The sequence below is a fragment of the Aphelocoma coerulescens genome, chromosome 20 (assembly GCF_041296385.1).
Source record: "Aphelocoma coerulescens isolate FSJ_1873_10779 chromosome 20, UR_Acoe_1.0, whole genome shotgun sequence".
Lineage (NCBI taxonomy): Eukaryota > Metazoa > Chordata > Aves > Passeriformes > Corvidae > Aphelocoma > Aphelocoma coerulescens.
The window spans coordinates 4,661,199-4,683,961 of record NC_091033.1 but is presented as its reverse complement, the minus strand read 5'-3'; the positions used below and the strand labels follow the sequence as shown (position 1 = coordinate 4,683,961).

General features: G+C 45.5%; 1 protein-coding gene across 3 annotated transcripts in view; it reads right to left on the bottom strand.

Annotated features, from left to right (window-relative positions):
* The window catches only part of PTPRT (protein tyrosine phosphatase receptor type T), a 468,237-nt gene that overhangs the window by 7,251 nt on the left and 438,223 nt on the right, over window positions 1-22,763 (bottom strand). For all 3 annotated transcript variants that reach the window (XM_069033796.1, XM_069033797.1, XM_069033798.1), the window contains 12 exons: window positions 22,007-22,083; window positions 21,089-21,125; window positions 20,046-20,143; window positions 18,185-18,301; window positions 16,739-16,893; window positions 14,410-14,545; window positions 13,071-13,220; window positions 9,786-9,959; window positions 6,648-6,779; window positions 2,720-2,845; window positions 1,236-1,399; window positions 245-380 (listed from right to left, as the gene is read on the bottom strand). In XM_069033796.1, the coding sequence (XP_068889897.1) occupies window positions 245-380; window positions 1,236-1,399; window positions 2,720-2,845; window positions 6,648-6,779; window positions 9,786-9,959; window positions 13,071-13,220; window positions 14,410-14,545; window positions 16,739-16,893; window positions 18,185-18,301; window positions 20,046-20,143; window positions 21,089-21,125; window positions 22,007-22,083 (1,502 nt within the window). The remainder of the gene's footprint in view (window positions 1-244; window positions 381-1,235; window positions 1,400-2,719; window positions 2,846-6,647; window positions 6,780-9,785; window positions 9,960-13,070; window positions 13,221-14,409; window positions 14,546-16,738; window positions 16,894-18,184; window positions 18,302-20,045; window positions 20,144-21,088; window positions 21,126-22,006; window positions 22,084-22,763) is intronic.

Here is a 22,763-nt window from a genome sequence, read left to right as displayed (position 1 = left end):
GCTCTGTGGGGTTTGACCTCCTGAGGCAGCTAGGCATGGGACAGTGTGCCCATCACTCTGCCAGGGCATCCCCTCTGCTCAAAAAGAGAAGCATGAACATGCTAAAACAGAACCAGTTTTAACTCTGATGCCTTCACGTTCTGATTCATTTTGATTCATCCTGAACTAAGCCATGACATTTTCTTACCTATCCTGAAGTGCCTTGCACACAGTGGGTGGGGGAATGAGCAGAAAAAAGCCTCACCAGTGACTCCACCATGTTGGATTTGTTATTCCGTAGCGTTTTCACTATGTGGAACACGTCGATGATATTTTGCTGCTGGATCATTTCACACACACTGCAGATGGCACAGAAGGTGCCGCTGCGTCCCCCGCCGTTCCTGGGAGCAGGAGAAAAGAGGTGAGGGTGGAGCTGGTGAGGCTGAGGGAAGGAGAGCCCACACAGCTCACACCCCATGGACACTGGGGAAGGTCTTTAATGTAATGACTGGTCATGGATATTCAAGGATTTGTGTGCCTAAAGGGGCTCTGAGAGACCTGGGGAGGGACTTGGAACAAGGGCATGGAGTGACAGGACAAGGGGCAATGGCTTCCCACTGCCAGAGGGCAGGGTTAGTTGAATATTGGGAAGGAATTCCTCCCTTTGAAGCTGGGGAGGCCCTGGCACAGGGTGCCCAGAGAAGCTGTGGCTGCCCATGGACCCCTAGAAGTGTCCAAGGCCAGGGTGGACAGGGCTTGGAGCAACCTGGGATAGTGGCAGGTGTCCACTAGGACTGAGTGGTGCTTGGGCTCCCTTCCAACCCAAACCATTCTGTGCGTTTGTGAAAGTGGAGACCTGTAGACCAGGAGGCAGGGATGGAAGGGCTAAGGGACCTCTGGAGTGGTGGACAAGGAATCTCAAGGACTGCAGTGCTGCAAATCCCTGCTCTGGGCTCCCAGCAGCTCTGTGCTCAGAGCTGGGCACGTGGCAGAGCTGCTTCAGCTCTCTCTGGGCTCCAGTCACAGGACCCACAATGTAGCAGGGCTTTTGGAGCTATTTCTCACTGCAATCAGTAAAATCCCTGGGCCAGAATACTACAATGCAGTACAATATTCAACTTGCAGTGTATGATAAATGTACTTTAACTCCATTTTCTCCAGCTGAAGCCTGGCAAGCCACCAGATTTCCAGATCCACAACCAGCTGTCTTCACACAGCACGGCGTGAGGTTGCAGACCTTTTCCAGCCCTACTTACAGGCAGTGGACCACAGTGCGCCCGTCTCTGCCGTCGTACTGCTCCTGCCACTTCTCCAGCCTCCTGACCACCTTCAGCAGGGAGCGTTTGGAGGGAGGGGTGTCCCTGTATGCCGGCCAGCCGATGTACTGCAGGTGCTGCACGATGCGATACCCGTCCTGCGGCTGGAACACAGAGCCTGCTCAGGGCGCTGGACGGGGCAGAGGGACGGGGCAGAGCTGGGGCACTGGTGACACAGCATCCTCCCCTCTGCATCTGCACCAGCACTGTTAGCATTGTCCGCTCTGGGTACCTGACACAGTGCAGAAACAAGGGCTGATCCCTAGCCTGGATAATGATTATTACAGAGCCAGGCAGACACCAAGAGCATGGGACCCCTGTTTGGTTTTCAGAATAAAGTTTCATCAAAATGCACAAACAGATCAAATATCTCTTTCCTGGTTGCCTGCGCTGTGCCATAAGAAGTAAAGGTGACCCTCAAAAATTCTCTGGGGACTGTGGAGGGAAAGGATCCTCATAAATTTGCTGGCAGTGGCCGTGGTGTTGGACATGGATGAGTGCAGAGAGCTATGAGTGCACAGCACCCACCCTGCCAGCCCTGCATCCACGGGCCAGCTCCATCTGAGAGTCACAGAGCCTTGGTCTGACCAGCTTTATGATCCCCAGGCTCTCACTGGGACACAGGAATGTGCCTAATATCCAACCAATTTATCAATTTCTGTGACTGGACCACAAGGTTCCCTCTGCAGTGCCACAATGGAACTGCTGCCCAGGCTCTGACCATGCAGAGACTGATGTGTTAAACTGCAAGGAGATACAATTTGTGGAGCCTGCTTCCATTTCTGATTAGAAAAAATGAAAGAGGAACAACAAAGAAAACCTAATCAATCTAGGAAACAACTAATGAGAGAAAAATCCTCTGCTGAAGCCCTTTCCTGCAGCCCTGAAGTCGGATTGCCAAGGCTCAGTGTGCAGATAAACTTTGTTTCTATCATTTCAGCTGTCCTGGGGCTGAGGGACACAGACAAAGAGTTGCTTACAGAAATGGCAGTTGCTTATTTATAGGGAAAGCAGTGGCAATTGGGAATCCCAGTCTAGCCAGTAAACATTGCATCTGTCTTCAGAGATGCTGCCTGGTAGCTGACAGATGGAGAGCTGCTGACACCATCCCAGTTTATTTCCTGCAATACTGATGGCTTTGTATTGGCTACAAAGTGATGAATTGTTCTCAGATATACACAGAAAAATGCTCACCATTTAAATACAGATTTTCAGCTCATATCATCCACTTGCTGCCTTCAGCCAAGAGTCCTTTAGCAATGCAGGCTGATTAAATGTTAATTAAAGGAAGTAGCTGCAGTGGAATTTCATTCCTAGGTGAGGGATTCTGCATCTCTAAACCACAAGTCTTGGCTCTGCCTCTTCCTTGAGCCAAAATGTGTTTTTGAGAATAACCAGGAAATGTGGTATCTCTCCTCTCTTACCCTGGCCATGTTGCAAATCCGGAATATCCGGTTGATGATATCTTCATCAATGTCTGCGGAAACAAACTCCACTTGGATTGGGCCGTAACAACAGGACGTCTTCTCGGGCCAGTACTGCATGCAGAGCTAGGAAATAAACAAAACCAAACAGAAATCTTAATTATGAACATACCCAGTCATTCCATTTGGATTTATAACCAGCTCAAAATCCATCACCAATCTTGTATAACGTGGCTTTGTTCAGTGAAGATCTCATTCTAGCTCAGTAAAACATTCTATAACCTGAGTATGAAGAAAAAAAGAAATATATTTTAGGGCCTGGACTTTTCTTCCTCTTTATTTTTGCATGAACACAATTTGGAACAGATTGAATTCTGGGTCTAGAGGTGCAGAGAAGGTGGCTGACAAATGAAGCTTCTGTAAAGGTAGAGATTGAAAAGGAACATTAGAAGATTAGTGTCTGTAGATAAATTTAATAGGAACCATAAAGATTTGGTAAAAATGAGGAAACAGTCCAGGCACCAAGAAAATTAATCTTAATTCAAACAAACTGGAATTTCTTTTTTTCTGCAAGATGAACTTCTTCTCTTTCTGGCTCTACCAGTGATCAGGGGAAGGAGACTGAGTTTCTGGTTTCAGGGTGAACCACAACTGCATCTCTGAAGTTTGTGAAGCAGGCTGGAAGTCTTTTTCTTGTGCTGATATCATTGAGTTGAAAGGACAAAAAACATCCTATGCACACAAATTACAATCTAAGGATTTTAAATCCATCTGGAAATAGATCATGGCGCAAAAATATTTTGCATGAGATCTCATTAGCAGTTTCTGCTAAGATTGTATTTCTTTGTGGGTTTTTTTCCTTCCTATTTTCAAGTGTAATTTTGTACAAGTTTTGAAACCCCCAGATGCTCATTTGAACTTGATCTCGAGCTTTTCAAGTTCAATCACTGCCAGCAACAATGTCGAGTGCGCATGCGACTGCATTAATTCTGCACTCCTGTTCTTCCTTTGATCACATAGGATTGAAATTGGGTGGGATATTCACACAATCTTATGCATCTTTGCCCCTGTTGGTTTTTCAAGATTAAGCAAGCCAGCCACGACCACACAAGCAAGTCCTTTGAAGGGATTCTTTACTCTTCATTCAGACTTTCAAGCTGCCTAGTGATCTCCTCTCGAAGCATCTGTCCCACAGGCAGGGAGATGTGAGCCAAGCAGGAGCTTTAGCAAACAACCTCAAGGTGCACTGGAAAGCAGAAAAAGATTAAACCTTCCCTTAGCATGGAAACTTTGCTTCTCCCAGAGCAGGTGTGTGGATGGCCACCTCTCCAAACACACAGGTGTACACACTGCTGAAAACTGGCTGCTGTGTGCTCTGACCTCCACGTGGGTTTATCTGCACCTCCCTGTGCTCAGGGCACAGCCTGGGATCAGGCACTGCTCAACAGGCAGGTGATGACAACAGTGTCATGCAGGGACAGGGCAGGCACGGTGCCAAGTCCCCCTCCAGAAAATGCATCTCCACAATGGATTTGATGATCTGCTGGAGGGCAGGAAGGATCTGCAGAGGGATCTGGATTGATGGGCTGAGGTCACTGGCGTGAGGCTCAATCACACAGTGGTTGTGTGAAGGGCAACAGAGCTGGGGGAGGGGCTGGAGCCCCAGGAGCAGCTGAGGGAGCTGGGAAAGGGGCTCAGTCTGGAGCAAAGGAGGCTCAGGGGGGACCTTGTGGCTCTGCACAAGTCCCTGACAGGAGGGGGCAGCCGGGGGGGTCGGGCTCTGCTGCCAGGGAACAGGGACAGGAGGAGAGGGAACGGCCTCAGGCTGGGCCAGGGGAGGCTTAGACTGGATATTGGGAAAATTTCTCCACTGAAAGGGTGGTCAGGCATTGGAACAGGCTGCCCAGGGCAGTGGTGGAGCCACCATCCCTGGAAGGATTTAAAAGACATGTAGATGTGGCACTTGGAGACATGGGTTAGTGGTGAATTTGGCAGTGCGGAGATAACTCCATCGAGGTTGGACTCAATGATCTTAGAGGTCTTTTCCACACCAAATGATTCTATGATATCAAACTGCCACACCTTGTCCTGGTAGCTCATACAATACAAACTTTAAAATCCTCCTTAACTTCCAGTGCCACTTGGGTGTTTTGGCATTGGCTGCACTCTCGAGGGAGGTGACACTGTGCTACAGAAACTGTCAAAGTGACTTCATGCACTGCCAAATCCCCTTTCCTGTGCCTACAGACCACATCATATCAGCAAAACTTTGCTAGGAAAAAAAAATAAGCTTTGTGTAGAAAGATAGTTGCAAGAATAACACTGGCTGAGGCTGAAAGGTTTGTGTTTTCCAAGAACCAAGTGCGAGAAAGTGTGTCATTTCCAGAAAAAGCTGGGTTTGGCTTTGAAGTGTCAGGAAAAAAAGATGAAATTTGTCTCTGGATTCAATGCCAAGATGCAGAATCAAGGAGGGTGGATGGAAGAGGGAAACAGAAGATCCAGAGGATCTCTGGTTGCTCACAGAGAGGTGGGGCTCTGCAGGGCACCAGGAGAGCCCAGTGCTGAGCAGAGCTCTCCCTGCGGCTGGAATGGAATCCCACAGAGTTCTCCCTGATGGGACATCCCCTTAAGGACTGGGGCAATTGGTTTCTCCATCACCATCCAAAAAAGAGACCAGTAACTTCACTGCCTCCATGTGTGGTAAGACTGGGAAGAGACAAATGAAAAATGAATCCATGAAGTACCAACTGCTTGAGGGTTCCTCTCTTCTCGTAGAACAAGTGCTGTACTGGGTGAATTAGCCATGCCAAATGTACTCTCCACACAAATTGCATGATTGGGCCTTTTTGAAAGCTGTTATCCTCTGCCACTCATCAGCAAGTTGGCTGGAGACACCAGGGCAGAAGGAATGGCAAAAGCTCCTCCCTGGCAAGCTCAAATCCTGAAAATCATGGTGTGGCCAGTAGCCAAAACCCAACTTAGATGTGGAATTAAAAAGAAAGAAAAAAAAAAGATACAAAGCACTATGTTCTTGTCAAACTGTGCAAAGCACATTTCTCAGTATTACAGAATCATGCTGGAAATCTCAGGGGAAAGATCCTTCAAATTATTTCAGCTCTCTTGGTTTTATTCTTCTGGAAATGCTCTGTGAAAAAGGCAAGTGTGAAGCACACTGGGGCAGTGGTAGGGAGCGTTTTCCTGAACCAAACTCAGACAAAAATGTGAAAGGGAAAAAAGTGGGTTTGGGAGGGAAATTTTGGGCTGGAAACGCAAAGTAATTCTGTAATATATAAAGTATTTATATAAAACTTTTAATACTTTAAAATATATTAATTTTATATAATTTTATATCAAAGTATTTATATAATAAGCGGGGAGACCTTATAGCAACTTTCCAGTACATAAAAGCAGCTTACAGGAAGGCTGGAGGGGGACTTTTCAGAAGGATGTGGAGTGATAGGAAATGGAGGAATAGCATTAAGCTGAAGGAGGGCAGAGTTAGATGGGATATCAGGAAAAAATTCTTCCCTGTGAGGGAGGGCAGGCCCTGGCACAGGGTGCTCAGAGCAGCTGTGGCTGCCCCTGGATCCCTGGAAGTGTCCAAGGCCAGGTTGGACAGGGCTTGGAGCAGCCTGGGCTAGTGGAAGGTGTCCCTGCCCATGGCAGGGGGTGGAATGAGATGAACTTTAAGGTCTCTTCCCATCCAAACCCTTTTGTGATACCTTTTAATTGCAATAAGAATTAGCTCACAAAGAGCCAGGCATGTGGATTTATTCTCCATTTAAACCCCAAACATCACCTATTACTTTCCAGCTCTCCCTCATTTATTAATTGGGGTGGGAGGGCCAAAGAAAATGGCAGCAGGAACTCTCTGAAACCCCCTGGATTTGAGAAGGAAGTGACATGCCAGGAATGAAGAGCCACTCACCTGTGCTGCATCCATCTCGTTGAGCATCACCACGGAGGAGCAGTTGTAGTCAAACACCAGCCTCCAGAAGTCTGCGATGGTGTTGGGCAAAGGGTGCTGGGTGACAATGAAGGCAGCAGGTTGCTTGTGGCTCTAACAAAAGAATAAGATTAGTTAAAAAAAAAAAAAAAAAAAAAAATTCAATCAACTTTTATTCAAAGGAATATTATACCCGGGAGGCTGTGGGGAGGCAATCTGAGCCATTTAACCAGATTATACAAATCACATATCCTGCTCCTTGTTATCGCTCCGCAATGAATGAACGCCTCGTAATGGGATTCTTTTGCTCCCAATGAAGACATTTCATTAAAGAAGTGTCACAAGAGCAGAGATTACCCAAATCAATTATTTATATTTTGAGACACAGCAAATAATGATAATTCTGCTATTACTACTACTATCAGTAATGTTAATAATTGGAAGGAAAACAGCTGGAAGCAAATGCTGTCCTTTATGCTGTGGTAGCCTCGAGGATCTCCAGAAGGGATTAGCCCAGTCTGCTGTGGCTGCCTGGGGGTGCAGTGTGACAGAGGTGGCACACTTGGATCCCAGCCATCCTTTATGAGCTCGTGGGGCAGCAGTCAGAGCCTGTGACATTGGCATTTAATTTCTGATATCATTCTTTCACCTCAGAAAGGCCCCTTGGCCTCAGCCTCCCTAAACATGAAGGGGTGGAGCTGTGCTCCCAACCTCTGTGGGGCTGAGTTAATGAATGTTTGTGAGGCTCTCAGGGATGAAAGGCCACAAGCTGAAAACTTTATCGCTCTCCAACCACGGCAGGCAAGGCTTAAATGAGCTTGGAAACTGCACAGTCCTTTGTGCTGTACATCTGTGAAGCAGACTTGAATCAAAAGGCACACTAATTCTGGGGTAAAAAAAACAAAAGAGCACAAAAATCCCTCCAACAGAAAAAAATTCTGGATTTAAAGTGAAGAAATCAATAAAATCCTGAAGCATTAAGCTGCCCATCGTGGGGGTTTGCCTTTTCTCCTCCACGTGAGGCAGATGTGGGTGGAAGTGCTGGGCAGGCCATGCTGGGAAAAAGGTGCTTGTGAGTGTGCACGTGTGAGGAGGGTGGTGGGACATGACACAGAGAGAAGGAAAAGGAAAACATTTAGTGGGAATTATAGTCTGGAATGGCCTTCTCTCTTTTTCCCCACTCTGCATTTCACATCTAGAAACACCAGTATGGGTCAAAAGCTGTGAAGTACCAGACCAGCGGTGGCAGCAGAGTGGCAAATAAAACAGTGAGGTTTATCTCTTAATTAAAAACACCAGAGTGCTCCTGTTATGGTTTTTTCGTGGTGTGCCAGCAGCAAAATGCAAATCTGGCTAAACCCTTGGCTGAAGGGCACAAGTGCTTGTGGGGTTTGCCATTAGGAGAAAAAAGAAACCTTCCCCAGATATTTAATAAAGGGGAGGAACCAGGTTCACTGTCTCATTTCAAAGGGAAGGTGACACACAGGTGTGAATTACTCATGCAAGAGAACATGTGTGGGGAATGACGATTTCAGGGACACATGAATTCATGTTTTTCTCCAAACCCCATGGATTAAATACAAATCTATCATCACTTCTACATGGCTTGACTCACAATGTGCCTTTAATCTCATTTTTTGTGTTCCATTGTTTATGGGGAAGGTGAGGCACAGTTTTGCTCCATTCAAGGCAATATGGGATGGAGGGTGTCCTCTAAGGGTCCATGGTCAGTACAAGACTTCACACATGAAGTTACCAGGGAAAAAAAGAATTTGCAAGGTCTGTTCTCAGCAAGAACAGCTACGAAAATGTAGGATTTTAGCTGTTCCCTTGTGATTATTTTTGTCCCCAAAGTTCCTGATTCCTCTATGGAAAGAAAGAGAAAAGCCAGAGAACATCAGAGCAGCTGAATTTCAATGGAAGGTGAAAAATTGCTTTGTACTTAAAAAAATTAATCCACTGGAATTTTGTGGGGAAGGATACAAATATTAGCAGAGTGATTTGAGGCAATGAGGGCTGAAATGTACAAACATTCCCAATCCCTAAGAAAGCAAAGACTGGATTGTGCTTCTGCAGATGTGCAAAAGCACTGAACACACTTTAAAAAACAAGTTTCCTCAAGCATGTTTGCAATGAAAACATCACAATCTTGCTGAAAAAATCTAAAATAACTTCTGTGACCATTTGACCGAATATCTTAAATGCAACAGCATCGCTGTTTCCCAAAGACTGATGAACAGACAAAATTAAAACCAGCGACCCTGCTGCTGCCAGGGAAAAAAATGAAGGTTTTTCACCCTGGATCACATTTACACATATTCCAAGTGCAATAATTAGTGGCTTTAAAGACATCTGTGTCCAAAGGCACCACAGCAAAAAGAAGCCATCAACATAATTCATCCTCCACAAATGACCCATGCTGTGAGATTCCAGGCTGTAAACAAAGTGAGGGAAAATGCCTTCGGACAGAGTCACATCAGCTCAACTCACATCCTTTAGCCTGGATGTATTTTGCACATCTGATCCCTGCACTCCCACATTCTTAACTGTGTAAGACCAAATCAATCACTCACTCCACACTGCAAATGATCCTTTTTCAAAGAGCTGACCTGGCAAACATTTCTCTTCCCAATGGATACAAAAACCAACGTATGGGAAGAGCTGTCCCACCACTTCTTCCTGCATCTGCCTTTCTATGATCCAGCCTCAGACTGCACATGGAGGGATGTCTTTGCCAAAAATTTTCCGTGGTGTGGTGCAGAACTAAGGGTGTGTGATCACAGAATAACAGAATATAACAGAATAGGCTGGCTTGGAAGGGACCCTCAAGGATCATCGAGTCCAGCTCCTGGCCCTGCACAGCACCATCCCCAAGAGTTCCCAAAAGTATGGTCTGAAAGCTTCTTGAACTCTGTCAGGCTGGTGCTGTGACCCCCTCCCAGGGATAATCACAGTCTAGAGGACATATTTTGGTGCTGAGGAGAAAATCCGCGTGCTTTGCCCAGTTTGGCGATACCAGACTCAGAAACTACGGCTAAGTAAGTTTTTTTCTTCAGATCCATTCTCTCAGGAAAGCATCCTGAGAAGGAATGAAGCGGGTGGGGCCGGAGCAGTGCTTACATCCATGAGTGCAGCATTGATGTAGTTGCTGGACTCGCCATCCACGGAGATGAGGAAGGGCAGGCAGCGGTCCAGGGGCAGCACGTCCATGCAGCGGTTCTTGTCGTGGTTGCGGGGCAGCAGCCCGATGCTGCAATCCTCCGGCCGCACCCGCGGCGTCACGATGTTCAGGGTCTGTGCAGGGGCAGGGAGCAGGGGAAACAAACACACAAACAGCCTGAGTGCCTCGGAGTTCACTTCCAAGAAGGATGCCATATGCCCAGTGTGTTTGTTTGAAAGGGACTCAGACTGGCAGAGCTTTGGCATCCCAGAGATAAAAAGGAAGGAGCATTAAGAAGCTTGTTGCTGTTCTAACATATTGCATTTTGCAGATTGTCCTGAGGAACTCTTCCAAACATTGTTAGCTCCAGCAAAAATTGAAAGCACTATACCCCTCCCAAGCATTTCCAGCTCTAAACCCCCAGAGCAGCAAGACAACATTTTTGTTCTTTCCTAGAGGCTGGAAATAGGTGTCACAGGTATAAGATGCAGCTTTGAGGTGGTGATGGAGTGAAACCTCCTCCTGTTTCAACCATCCTTAGGGTGGAAGCACAAATCCTTCTCCCTCTGCAAGGGGGTCCTGTGCAGGTGTACCCTGAGGTGTACCCAGCAGGTCAGACTGTGTTCAGAGCCTCTGGTGATCCCTCAAGCTACTGACTTACCTTATAAAAACCTAAGATCAGATGTTGTTTTGAGGGTTTTTTTAACAGAAAAGTCTATTTGTTTCATACATTATTTAGATCGCTACTTTCCTTTTGAAGTGACACAGAGGATGCTTCACTTACACAATCATACCCAATCTCTGGGGCCCTGCTTTCAGTCCTTGACTGTTGTCTGTCTTTTCCACAGCTTGACAGACTACGTTTCTTTAAATTTATTTTTGTTTTGTGTTCCCCATTGTGGAGGACTCCTGACAAACCAGTCCAGCTTGGTCAGCAAGGATCAAAACTCAGAAATCAAAGTGAATGCATCTTAACACCAGTGCTTAAATGGTGGTAGATCAGTGGCTGTCTGATGCCATTGTATTTTCACTTTTACATCTCCTTTTGCTGAGCAAAGCCCACGGAGTCCTACAGTAAACTCTCTGCAGCCAGAAGAATACAAAATATTTAGGGGCCAAAAAAAAAAAAATCTTACAAAGAACTGGACTTCTGCCACAGAATGAAGAAAAGAGGAAGGTCAAATAATCCAAAACAAAAGAATGTGTCAAAGTATGAAACTTGAAATAATATAGCTGCTCTAAATGATTCAGGTTCTACGTTGTCTGGAGATGGAAGGCAGGGAGTCTGGCTGGGGAGACAACAGGAAATCTCAGATCTCTGACAGTGCAGACAATCAGGCAGGTGACTTGCTAATGATTTAGTCCTGCCTATTTTATGCCACTGCCCTCTCTCCCTTGTTCCTGTACTGATTCAGATTACAAAAACTCTCCAGAGTGAGCTTTTGTGTGTCCAGACAACATGTAGAGCATGAGAAACACATCCAGCCTTACCTCAGGGCCAGTGGGACCTAAATACCACAAACTGCAAGCACAGGTCTATAGTTAGATCAACTGCTTCCTAAAGATTGCAGCAAAGAGGCTTTGCATTAAACCCAGACAATCAGGGCCGAGGAACACTCTGAGCCAAAATCCTGTAAAAATAGATTCTACAACGAGACAGACACCGAACCTCTTATGCAAAGCACAGCAGAGCAGTTCCTTCCCACAGGAGCTGCCAGCCCCTGGCAGCTCAAAAGAACAAGCACAGAGGCGACAAATCCTGTCTCATATCATGACAAAATGCACCCAGCAAGCAGTGGCTTTTTTTTTAATAGTGTGGGTTTTTTAAACAGCATTTGATGAAGTTCGGCTCTGGCTCCTTCATGCCAAACATTCAGAAGCAGAAACACTTTTACAGATCTGCTATCACTTGATAGAACCAGATCTTTTTTTAATTGAACTGCCATCAGTTGGGATCCACATTCTTTATCTCACTATACCAACCCTGATGATTCCCTGTAAGGCTTCAGATAAAAGACACACATTCTCCCTCTGCACAGAGAGGGAGGAAAAGAGGCCTCTGACTCAGGCTGGGGCTCCCAAAAGACATTCTCTTGCTGCAAAAGACACTTTGCTTGGGAGAGGGGGTGGGAATTACTACAATTAAAGCAATCTCCATCCTTTTACTCTGACTATGAGTGGCTTCAACAAATAGTAGATGTCTCTCTCTTTCCCATCAAACTCACCTTGCTCCAAATTTCCCACAATCTTGTTTTTTTCCTTACATTGATGTTGGCTCAAAATCATAGAACCACAGAATGTTTTGGTTTGGAAGGGACCTTAAAGTCCAACCATTCCACTCCCCTGCCATGGGCAGGGACACCTTCCACTGTCCCAGGTTGCTCCAAGCCCCATCCAGCCTGGCCTTGAGCACTTCCAGGGATCCAGAGGCAGCCACAGCTTCTCTGGGCACCCTGTGCCAGTTTCTCTTCAGCCTCACAGTAAAGAATTATGAATTAATGGGAAATAAGACTGGAAAACTTAGTTCAGCGTTCAGAATTCTGGGTGAACTCTCCACGGTGTGAGAGGTACAACTGCACAGGGCCCAAGCCCTGGAGTGTCCCAAGCCCATTTACCAGGGTGGGAAAAGCAGCAGCGACAGGAAGCAAAGGAGGGGCCCCCATTTTGTTGCTTGCCCTGGGCAAAGAGCACTTAATGGAGCACTTGAGAGTTTTACTGTCCATCATTTTGGGTTTCGTCACCAGGTACCTGGCAAAACATGGACAGTGAACTGAGGTGTTCATTGACATTTACTTGAAAATTAACAATAGCCAAAATTGTTAATTTTCCCTCTCTCCCCTGCGTGGAAGGTTGTCAACAAGCTGATTGTCAAAGCTTGGAAGCACCATAAGAGCCACAAGAATGGATAATAAGGCACCTTGAGGCATAAATGTTTCTGTATAAATAATGGAAGAAAATTAACAACACTATACTTATTAAAATAAGAAGTACAGCATTATGTGTGAAAATTACTACCCTTGCTCTACTGGAACAATGGGAACAGTTTTTTCCTTGCTCAAGGTTGAGTAGTCCATGCTCAAAACCAAACCTCTGCCTGACCCAGTAGTACAACAAAAATCAACTGAAATCAGACCTTGGCTCAGTGTCCCCCTTCTCTGCTCTGCTGGAAATCACAAAATAACACACAGAAATTGATTAAACACCTTCAATACACCAACTGCAGTGACTGAGACATATGAAATTACCTGAAACTCATCTTTTATCTGGCTGGAATTGGTCTGTGGATCCAGTCTGCTGATGTTGTAATATATGGATCTGAACTCACAGACTGGAATGGCCGTGTTGCCACAGAGACATGCCTCCAGAATGGCATCATGGACAAACACATACTGCTCCTGCACAGGGGAGGGGAGGAGATATTAAAGTCATACTTGGAATACAGATCATGAAATACCACTCTTCTTTTTTCTTAAGTCATGCCCAATATGCATATTTGGCTCTGTTTCACGTGGAGACAAATTACACCGTGTGCTGTGTGACAGCTTTGTGAGCATATTTCATCCATCATTGAATGTGAGGGCTCACGTGTTCGTTTCAGATTTACATGGAAAATGGGGAGTCGGCACTCTCAGGAATGCTGGGGAAAAATGGGGGTGGGCTGAGGAGGACATCAGGGTGTAAAGCCTTTCTGTTCACAAGGCAGTGGTCAGGGATGGACCTCCAATAACACCAAGAATCATAGAATTGTTTAGGTTGGAACAGACCTCTGAGATCACTGTGTCCAACCCAGCACTGCCAAATTCACCACTGAGCATGTCCCCAGGTGCCACATCTACATGTCTGTTAAATCCTTTCAGGGATGGTGACTCCACCACTGCTCTGGACAGCCTGTGCCAGGGCTGGACAACCCTTTCAATGAGGAAATTTTTCCTAATGTACGATTTAACCTTCCCTGGCACAACTGTACAGAACTGGCAGGTCACGCCCATCTGTCTCTTCAGAGCCCTGGGTTCTGGGTATTTTGGGTAAAGCTCGTTGCCTCAAGTAAATATGGGAAGTCCAACTAAGTTAACAGTCCTTCTCTGTTCCAGGTTATTGTCCTGTCCCTCAGGAGGGGAAGGGGTTAAGGACACACATAAAACCTGTGCAACAGGATAACAGTTCCTCAGGAGTCTGTGCAGCTGCCAGGCACTGTGTGATGGAGCAGCTTGCTTAATCAGCACCCAGAGCTTGAATCAAGGATGTTTTGTTTGCTTAGCTTGTAATTGATATACACTAGGTACTACTGGAGCCTGCAGTGTTGCTATGAATGAGTCATGAGAGGCTTCAGGAGCTCTTTTTTCCCACTATGAGAATAAAATTAATCAGCAATGCACAGACCTAAACTTCAAGGTTTGCCCTCCTGTCTTGGAGGCCCCGAGTAGCTGCCAGTGAATTGATTCGGTGCAAATCCGGGCATGTTTAGCCACTGAAAGTTCTGCATAATCAAGGCACAGAGCGAGCCAGTGTTGTCTTAATGAATTGCTGGGCAGAGAAGCTGACAGGAAAGCAGCACCTCGTGCAGGGAGAGCGGCTGGCACCCACCTCTGTCTGCACCAAGTTGACCCTTTGGGAGCGCAGCTCTCGCACGCAGTTGAATATATCCACCACGCCTTCGTTCTCTGCCATGTCGAGCATGATGTCGATGGCAATAAAGCACCCTGTCCTCCCGGCCCCAGCACTGGAAAAGAACAAACCAGGAGGGTCTGGTGATCAAGGGACTGTGGAGAGGCAGGGCTCTGTGGAGGAGAGAATAAGAGCAGCACACAAAATGCTGTCTCCTCCAGGGAGCTGCTCCCGCTCCCTGCTGGATTCATTTTTCTGTTTAAGGATTTCAGAGAATGAGGGGAAATAAGATTTCATGAGAGGGAAGAGAAACAAAAGCTTCGTGTTATTGAACATCAACAAAATATTGCAAAAATATTCATTATAATTTTACAGGTCAGGTCACCTGCACACCTCTGATCACACAGAGTGCAGGAGAGCAGCCTCCGGGTTGCAAACTGACACAATTCCAGAAATTGTCTTCCCTGGGACTCTTTAGAAGACATGCACACAGTTACTCCAGTGGGCATGATGAAAGGAGCTCAGTCCTCCACCTCAAACATTTATTTTCCCTTTTTAATCCAGAGGAGTTTGGATCCTGAGGAGGTGATTTCAAGTTACGGACTGTAAATTACAGAGAAAGCAGCTCGAGGCTACTCAAACCCTTCAGTTCAGAGCTCCCCACTGCTTGTGAGAATTGGGCCATCTCCTGCAAAACTGTGTTGTCATCGTGTCCTCCTTCCCCTTCGGGAAATCATCCAAGCTGCTTAGGTGTGAAGGATAGAGAGAGGAGAACGTCTCTTCACATTACTCTGAAGGAAGCAGGAAAACTCTGCTCAAACCAGGGAAACTTCAGCTGCATTGAAAACTCCACCAGAGCCGAAAGCAAGGAGATATGAATGACCATAAATTAATGGACCAGATTAATCAACTGCTGAATAGAGAGAAGATATTTTTCATTTGCAGAATTTTAATGAATAAGTGGCATTTCCTCTCCCTTTATCTCTCAGCTTTTCAGAATTTTAACAAATAGTTAGAACAGTTCTATATTTAGAGGATCCTGGCACTTCATAAATATCGAACAGTGATATTATCCAGCCAGGCATCAGTGGGGAGAATTTGGTAATTACCACTTAAAGCAAGTCATTAAAATTCAAAAGCAGATAAATAACAGGGAGGAAATGGCATTTATTCATTAAAATGGGAAGGATGAAAAATCTCCCCTTGCTTTCTTGGTGACAATGAGTCAGGTTCAGACACCTTCCAGGGCCAGCCCCATGTCATGGCACCAAAGCAGCAAACTCAGGCCCTGAGCTCTAAATGAAATCTCTGCCAACTCCTCAGCCTTAGCTGTACTTGATTATAAAACTGACTCACTGCTTGCTAAAAAGAAAAAAAAAATCCGACAAAACAAAACACCCACCCAATCCAAAACTGCTTAAAAAAGATAAGATTTAATTGATTTTCCTTTTTAAAGTAGCTGTGGGATGTATTTTTTCTCTCTTTCTCAAGACACAGAGTGAGATCTAGACGCAGTTCCCTGTGGATGGATTAGGGGTGAGATTTTGGGACAGCCAGCTCTGCTCTCTAGCCTTGTGCTCAAGCCACATCTTCTTTAACTCTGACATGCCATGAGCCCTGCAGATGTAGCTCTGGGTATGTGGCAATGCCTTTCCTCACATTTGAAGTCATTTAACCCCTTTTATTTACTAGCTGGAAGTCACTGGGCAAGTTTTTCGTCCGAGATTCCCACCCCAACTCCTGGGCTTTCAGGAAGCCAAGGTGCCCAAGGTCTGGCAGCCAGACCCAGCCAGACAAATATTTCAGATCATAAAAACATAAAATCATAGAATGGTCTGTGCTGGAAGGGACCTTAAAGCAGATGTAGCTCCAACTCCTCTGCTGTGGGCAGGGACACCTTCCACCAGACCAAGTAAGACTTCAGATGCTGGTACAAAGCTGAGCTGCAGCACATGTGGGTGCAGCAAAGCAAAGTCGCTTTGAAATTCCCTTTTTGTCAGCATTGTCCGTTCTGCCACATGAGGTTTGAGGGGCTGGAATGGCTGTCCCAGACATTCACCACTTCCCCAGCTCTGCTCCGAGCATCCAACAGAGCACAGACCACTGGGGAGGTCCTCTACATTTGAAAGGCCCTCTCTGACCTACTTCCATCATCTCCAACTCATGCCAACTTTAGGGAAGAAAAACATATTTCCCTCTGTTTCCTGGTGAGGCCCACAAACGATACCCTTAAACAGCTGTTGATTGCTGCCAGGCAAGGAGAAAAGAGAGGGCAAGGCTGCTGGAGGAGGGTGGAGAGCTGGCCTACCTGCAGTGCACCACGATGGGTCCTGCCTCCGGGGGGTTGAGGAACTTCACCTGGCGCACGAAGCCCAGGAGCCCCGTGGCGTAGCAGGGGACGCCGTGGTCCGGCCAGCTGGTGAAGTGGAACTGCCGAATCTCTCGGATCTCATGGTAGCCTTTCTGAGGAGACAACACAGCCTCTATTTTTCTTCCATCAGACTCCATTCAGCGTATTCTGCTCCCTGCTGCCTTCCCTCACGCAGAGGGATAACAAGCACCGAGCTCTTGCTAAGCATGGAAATGTGTCTGAAGCTGCTTTTCGCTCTGGAAAGGTTTTCAGCCAAATTCCAGTTCCCAGTGAAGTGGGTAACGCTCAAATGAGGCCTGGGAAGGTGATTACCAGCTCCCAGTTCCAACCTGTGGTCTCAGAGTTCAAACCCAGCTCATCAGGGTGACCTCAGCCCCAGCACCCCATGGCTATGTTTATCCTATGTCACAGCATAAACCACCAAAAATTCACTCTTAAATCCTGCTCATGGAATTGAGGCAAAAGCCTGGGGAAGGAACACCTCGAGAATGAACGTGCCCCAGGTAACAGCAGCTTTTCTGCTACCTCCTGCCAAAAATTCTCAGGTTGAGATACTGCTGGCAGTGAAAAGGGCAAAAAATTGGTATCCAGAACCACCTTTTCTGGTGAGAGCAAGTTGTTGGTATGTGAAAATCACACCTTTATCTGCCCTGCAAAAGGGTAACCCAGAACTGTGGGTCAGCTGGGTTTTATTGTACAGGAAATGTGGGTGGAATCCAGCAGCAGCTCCTCTAACCTGTCAGATTTTGGCATTACCATTTCTCACCAAGTTTTTCAATGATTTAATGAAATATGGAGCTGATGTATCAGAAAAATGAAACAATATTCCCAGTGTGGCTGAAGTTCATTGAGCAGCAACTTTGGAAAAGCTTTAAAACCACTTACTGAGTGTTTGGAAAGTAATTTGGACAGACCTGGAATACTCTGACACTTAGACTTCCAATTTCTAATTACAAGTAACAAAATTTTCCAAATCCTGCTGGTTTGGGGATAGCTTTTATACTTGTCCTTTTATTATATTCTCATTTCTGTTGAAAGGGGACCCTGCCTGGCATCCAGTTTAACTGGTACCTTTTTTCCTCTGCCATTTGCCACTGTGAAACAAGGCAGTTATTATTCCTGGCATGCCATCAGCTGTCTGCTGGCTTTTGGATGCAGTTAAACTTTATGCACTGTGGATTCTACTTTTGCGGCTACATCAAGATGTTCCTGTAAAATCATTTGTCCAAAAAACGGAATCCCTGTCAAAAATTCAGTTTCCTGAAGTGCAGCCTGTCCAAATAGCACAGCTCCCATCTCCAAGAGTGTTCCAGATGTGTTTCCCAGAGTTTCTGAACACAAAGGAAGTGTGCCACAATTTCAGCTGCCTGAAGACCTCCTTACCTTTTGGACAGTGAATGTACGTATGACATACTCTGCCAATGGCTCTGTCTCAATTAATGTGACTTTAATATCTCCATAGACTTCTGTGTCATCTGGCCAGTATCGAACACACTTCACCTGGGGGGAAAAGCAAAATATTGAGAGGAACTCGTTCAAGTTGAGTCAGAGCCTGACCTACATTTTCCTCCACTTTCAAGATGAAGCCAATGCAAATTGGGCTTTCTTCTGATGTGCAGAATTGCCAAAATTAACTGTATAAATTAGATCAAAATTCCTCTATCATACATAGAAACCACAGGGGGGATGTTTTTAAAGTTCCCTTTGTTGTCCATACAAATGCAAAGGATGCATTTAGATATTTTCTTTTTTTTTAAGTCTTCTCTGAATTTCCATACACGCCCTGCCCATATCAGATGTACAGAACACCTGGCAGTCACTGCCACCATCCCTTCTGAGAAAAATCTGTGCTACTGCTCCTGTAATTCTGAACTCTCCCTGTTTAGACAAAGAATTTCAGTTCATGGGGATTGTGGGATACATGTTGAGATACTAAATTTGTTTGACTCTGAGCTTTCTTTATCAGATATGGACACAAACTTGGCATTTTACCAGCTGTGACAGGCTTCAACTAAGGCTCAAGAGAGAAATCTCCTGAGCAGGTAAACATATCCCAGCTTAGCCAGCTCTAGGAGCCATGTGCAAAACTACCAGAAGAAATAAAAGCAAGGCAGTGAAGCTCCAGAAGGAATATTTAGGCTAACAAAGGTTATCAGGTTATTAAATGCTCTAGCATGAAAGAGTGGAACGATACCTAAAGCTGAAGCAATTAGCTGCTGCAAAGCAGGCTTCATGTTCCAGTTCCAGTCATAATTGAAAGGGGTTTTATAAATATTAAATATGATTAATGTAGGTTTGTTGTGGGTTTTTTGTTGCTTGGTTTTTTTTTCTTTTAACAGAGGCATTTATTTTGAGCTGAGGTGTCAGTAGAAGGTAAAACAGAATAAATAGCAATAAATGAACAGAAGCAGCTGGCATTCAACCATGAGATCTAAGGGAAATCAAACACAAAGCAGCTGAATTACTAATGGCTCGGAGTAAAGGATCATTTAAATTTTTCTTAGTACCAAAGCAATGGAAAGTGACAAACATCAGGACAAAATTTTTTAAGACCTCCAGTTTCTGGCTCAGAAAGTCTCTGAAAGAAAAATCATGCTGGGGAAAGCCACCCCAGACATTCTGCCTTCTTTTTCCCTGAGGTTTAGCCTACACCTTTTGAGTTTTTTATGTTTGGTCCCATGATGGGCTTTGGGAATTGCCTTGTGCTGACACAGGGATGTCTGGTCCAGGTCAGTCCAGGAGAGGGAATTGGTGGGTGTTTAGGAGACCAACACTGCTGGGTGGTCCAAGGATCCACAAAAACCTCAATCCACCAGGAGTAGTGACCTCAGGAACTCCAGGCTTTGGACTCTCTTCTAAAGAGGTCTTCTGATAGTTGGAGCACCAGTCACACATCCTCACTCCTCCAGATTTTTAGAGTATGAAAACCATCAGATAAAGAATAACTACTACAGAAGTACATTTTTCCTTCTGTACTGAGGAAGGAGACAGCTTCTGAGCTGGCACAAATTTGTATAACTGTGCCAAAGCCCAGACTTACAGCAGGAACACGATCCTTATTAGTCTAGAAGGGAAGCAGCTAAGCATTACAAAATCCAGCATTTTACAGAAAAACCCAGAGTGGTTGAATTCATTTCCTTACTGCAGGAAGCAAAAGGCATTTTGCTGCTGAGCTCTCCTGAGCAGCAGCTCTGGGTTAAACCCAGCCCTGGTCTGGCTTTACACATAGGGAGTGGCACCTTACCCTGCCCACTTCCACCAGGTTGGTGACCATGACAACACTCGCAGAGTTTTCTTGCCAAATCATCCTCCAAAAATCCTTCACTGTCTCTTGCATCGGCCCTGGGGCAGGAGAGAAGACAAAAAGGACATCTCAAGAGAGTGCATGGAATGTCAAGAACTCCTTCCAGCTGCTCTCCAGCCATTGTGCTGGTCCCACAGGATCCTGCTCTCCCTCTCAGAGCATCCCCCTGTGATTCAGGGTTACAGACACGAACAGCCTGAAGCTCTCTGGGAGATCAGACCCTTCCTCACAGCAGGTATTAAAGGTTCACAGAGAGGATGGTGGTATGGTACCAGTGGGGATGGCTCCAGCAGGTAACTGTGTATAAGTGATGGGACATGGAAGTACCCTACACTGAACCTGTTATTAAGGCTGTGTTGTAATTCACATCAGATGCAGCACTAATATTCCCTCATTTCACACTATATATTGATCAGTTAGGAAGGACGAAGGAAACATGCAGAAATTAGCCCTTTTTTGAAGTTCCACCAGAAAAATTCCAGGTTCCAACAGCTGAAGTGCCAGTGCTCACAAGAAGTTTGTCAGTCTAGAGCCTCTCCCTGAACTTATTTCCTTTCCTATAGGAAACTCATCAAGTACCTTACAGAAGGTGGTGTTCAAATGCATTTCCTACCAGTTCCTCTCAGAGGCTCATCACTCACAGCTTATTCTCACTGCCCACTTCAGCCATTTCACTCCAGAAGGTAAATCCAAGATCCACAAAGTCCCCTTTAGTTTCCCTCTCATACTTCATGCGCAAACGACACATTCTAGGCTCTACTGCCACCTCTAAGTCTGTGGCAATTTTTATTCCTGGAGCTGAGGTTTTAAGTCTGAGTGCCTTGAAGATCTTGGAAAATTCTATATCCTTCCTGGTTTTTTGCCCCTATAAAAAATTTGCAGATGTTCCCCAAAACAGATGATGTCACCCTATAAACAACTCCTACAGCAGCATAAACCAGCAGTGGGTTCATAAATATTTAGACACAGAAGAATGAACTTGCCTTGAGTTGCAATGTAATGGCGAGGCCGATGGTAGCCCTGGAAAAAAGAGAAAATAGATGAGTGTCTGTGAGATCACACCTCAGGCAAAGCCCACCAGGGATTTGATACTTTCCAGGTGCCAACTGCTGCACTCTGACCATCTACAACTGGTCATGGAATGAATAAATGAACGAAGGGGCAGCTGGGCTGCCCTGAGAGATTTTAAGTGAGGGTATCTCACTCAGGCTGAGTAACACAATCTCTTTATGCCAAAGACAGGACAGGAATGGGGCATTTTTTAACTATTTCCACAAAGAAACACAAGTCCTGTGTTACCTGAGGGTAACTCTGAAAACAGATAGGCAAAGCACTGCATCTTCTTGTTTGAAAAGAAGAACGGTATGAATTTGTCTCTGTGAAAATTCTGAGGGCATCTTTTGTTCTTTCAAGAAACTATTCTAAACATTTCCTGTTCCTGTGACTTAGGAGCTACATTCAAGAAATGCACGTTCACTGGATCGCTCTGTGTGTGAGACAGAGGCTGCTTTTCCAATGTCATTTTGTAACACTTAAAAATAGTCAATCTGTTTACATACATGCCTTCTGCACCACAACTCTGTGAGTAGTTGGCAAGTCTCAGATATCAACTAATGCTATTGTGAGGGGCTGATATTGATTTCTGCATCCATCATATTTAGCCCACGTCCCACTTATGCTGGTGGATCTGTCAAACACAGGAAATCTCCATCTGTCCAGATTGGTCAGACAAAATAAACTGGAGACTGAGAACCTTCTCCCTGTCACAACACGATGTTTGTACAACGTTCAGCTGTCATTCATATCAGAGCCACAGTCTGTCCCTGTGTCAGAGGCACCAAATTCATAAGCAGGCTTGTCACAGGCGAGTTTGTCACAGGGGGAAGGTCCAGGAGCCTTACATCGATGTAATTGGCGTTGATGTAGTCGGAGTGAGGGTCCCCATCCAGCAGCTGCAATCTCACTCTTGAGTGATCATCTGAAAGAAGGAAAGGAAAAAAAGTGACAGCAACCATAAAGAGGAGTTTCTAAGTGGTCTGCTTTATCTGCTGACTCCTTCAAGTGTAGTATCATAGCTGCCCCGAGCTGGAAGGGACACACGAAGTGCAACTCCTGGCCTCAAAAATCCCACCATGCTACTTGAATAACTGAACACTTACAATAATAAAAAGTGGACTAACATCACCAGTATTCCTGTTCCTAAAAGCCCTTTGTTTTGTGTTGAAGATGTAATGTTTAGATCCTTGAGTTAGTCATGCTCTGTGTTCATGAAATTCACTGCTGTCACCATAATCCTTACGGAGATTTGAGACAGGTTGCAAGTGTTGCCTGGTTTGGGAGTTTTGGGACAGATCTTTGCAGGGTAGATCTCCATGACAAAAACCATTTTCCTGCTTGGAAGCTACAAACTCCCTTGGCTTCATCTGATCTCTAGAAACTGAGACAAGAACTAAAACTGACAAGACCAGGATATAATTAAATAGATCATGACAGAGGTATAAAAGATTAGGAGAGTAAAACAGCAATAAAACCCTGCAAGTGAGAAATGGAAAAACCCAGAAGCTGGAAGGAAATACAAATGAAATCAGAGCATCATTCCTTTATGCAACTCACAGAACTCAAGGCAGCAAAATGGCATCGAGGTGATGCCTTTTCCTG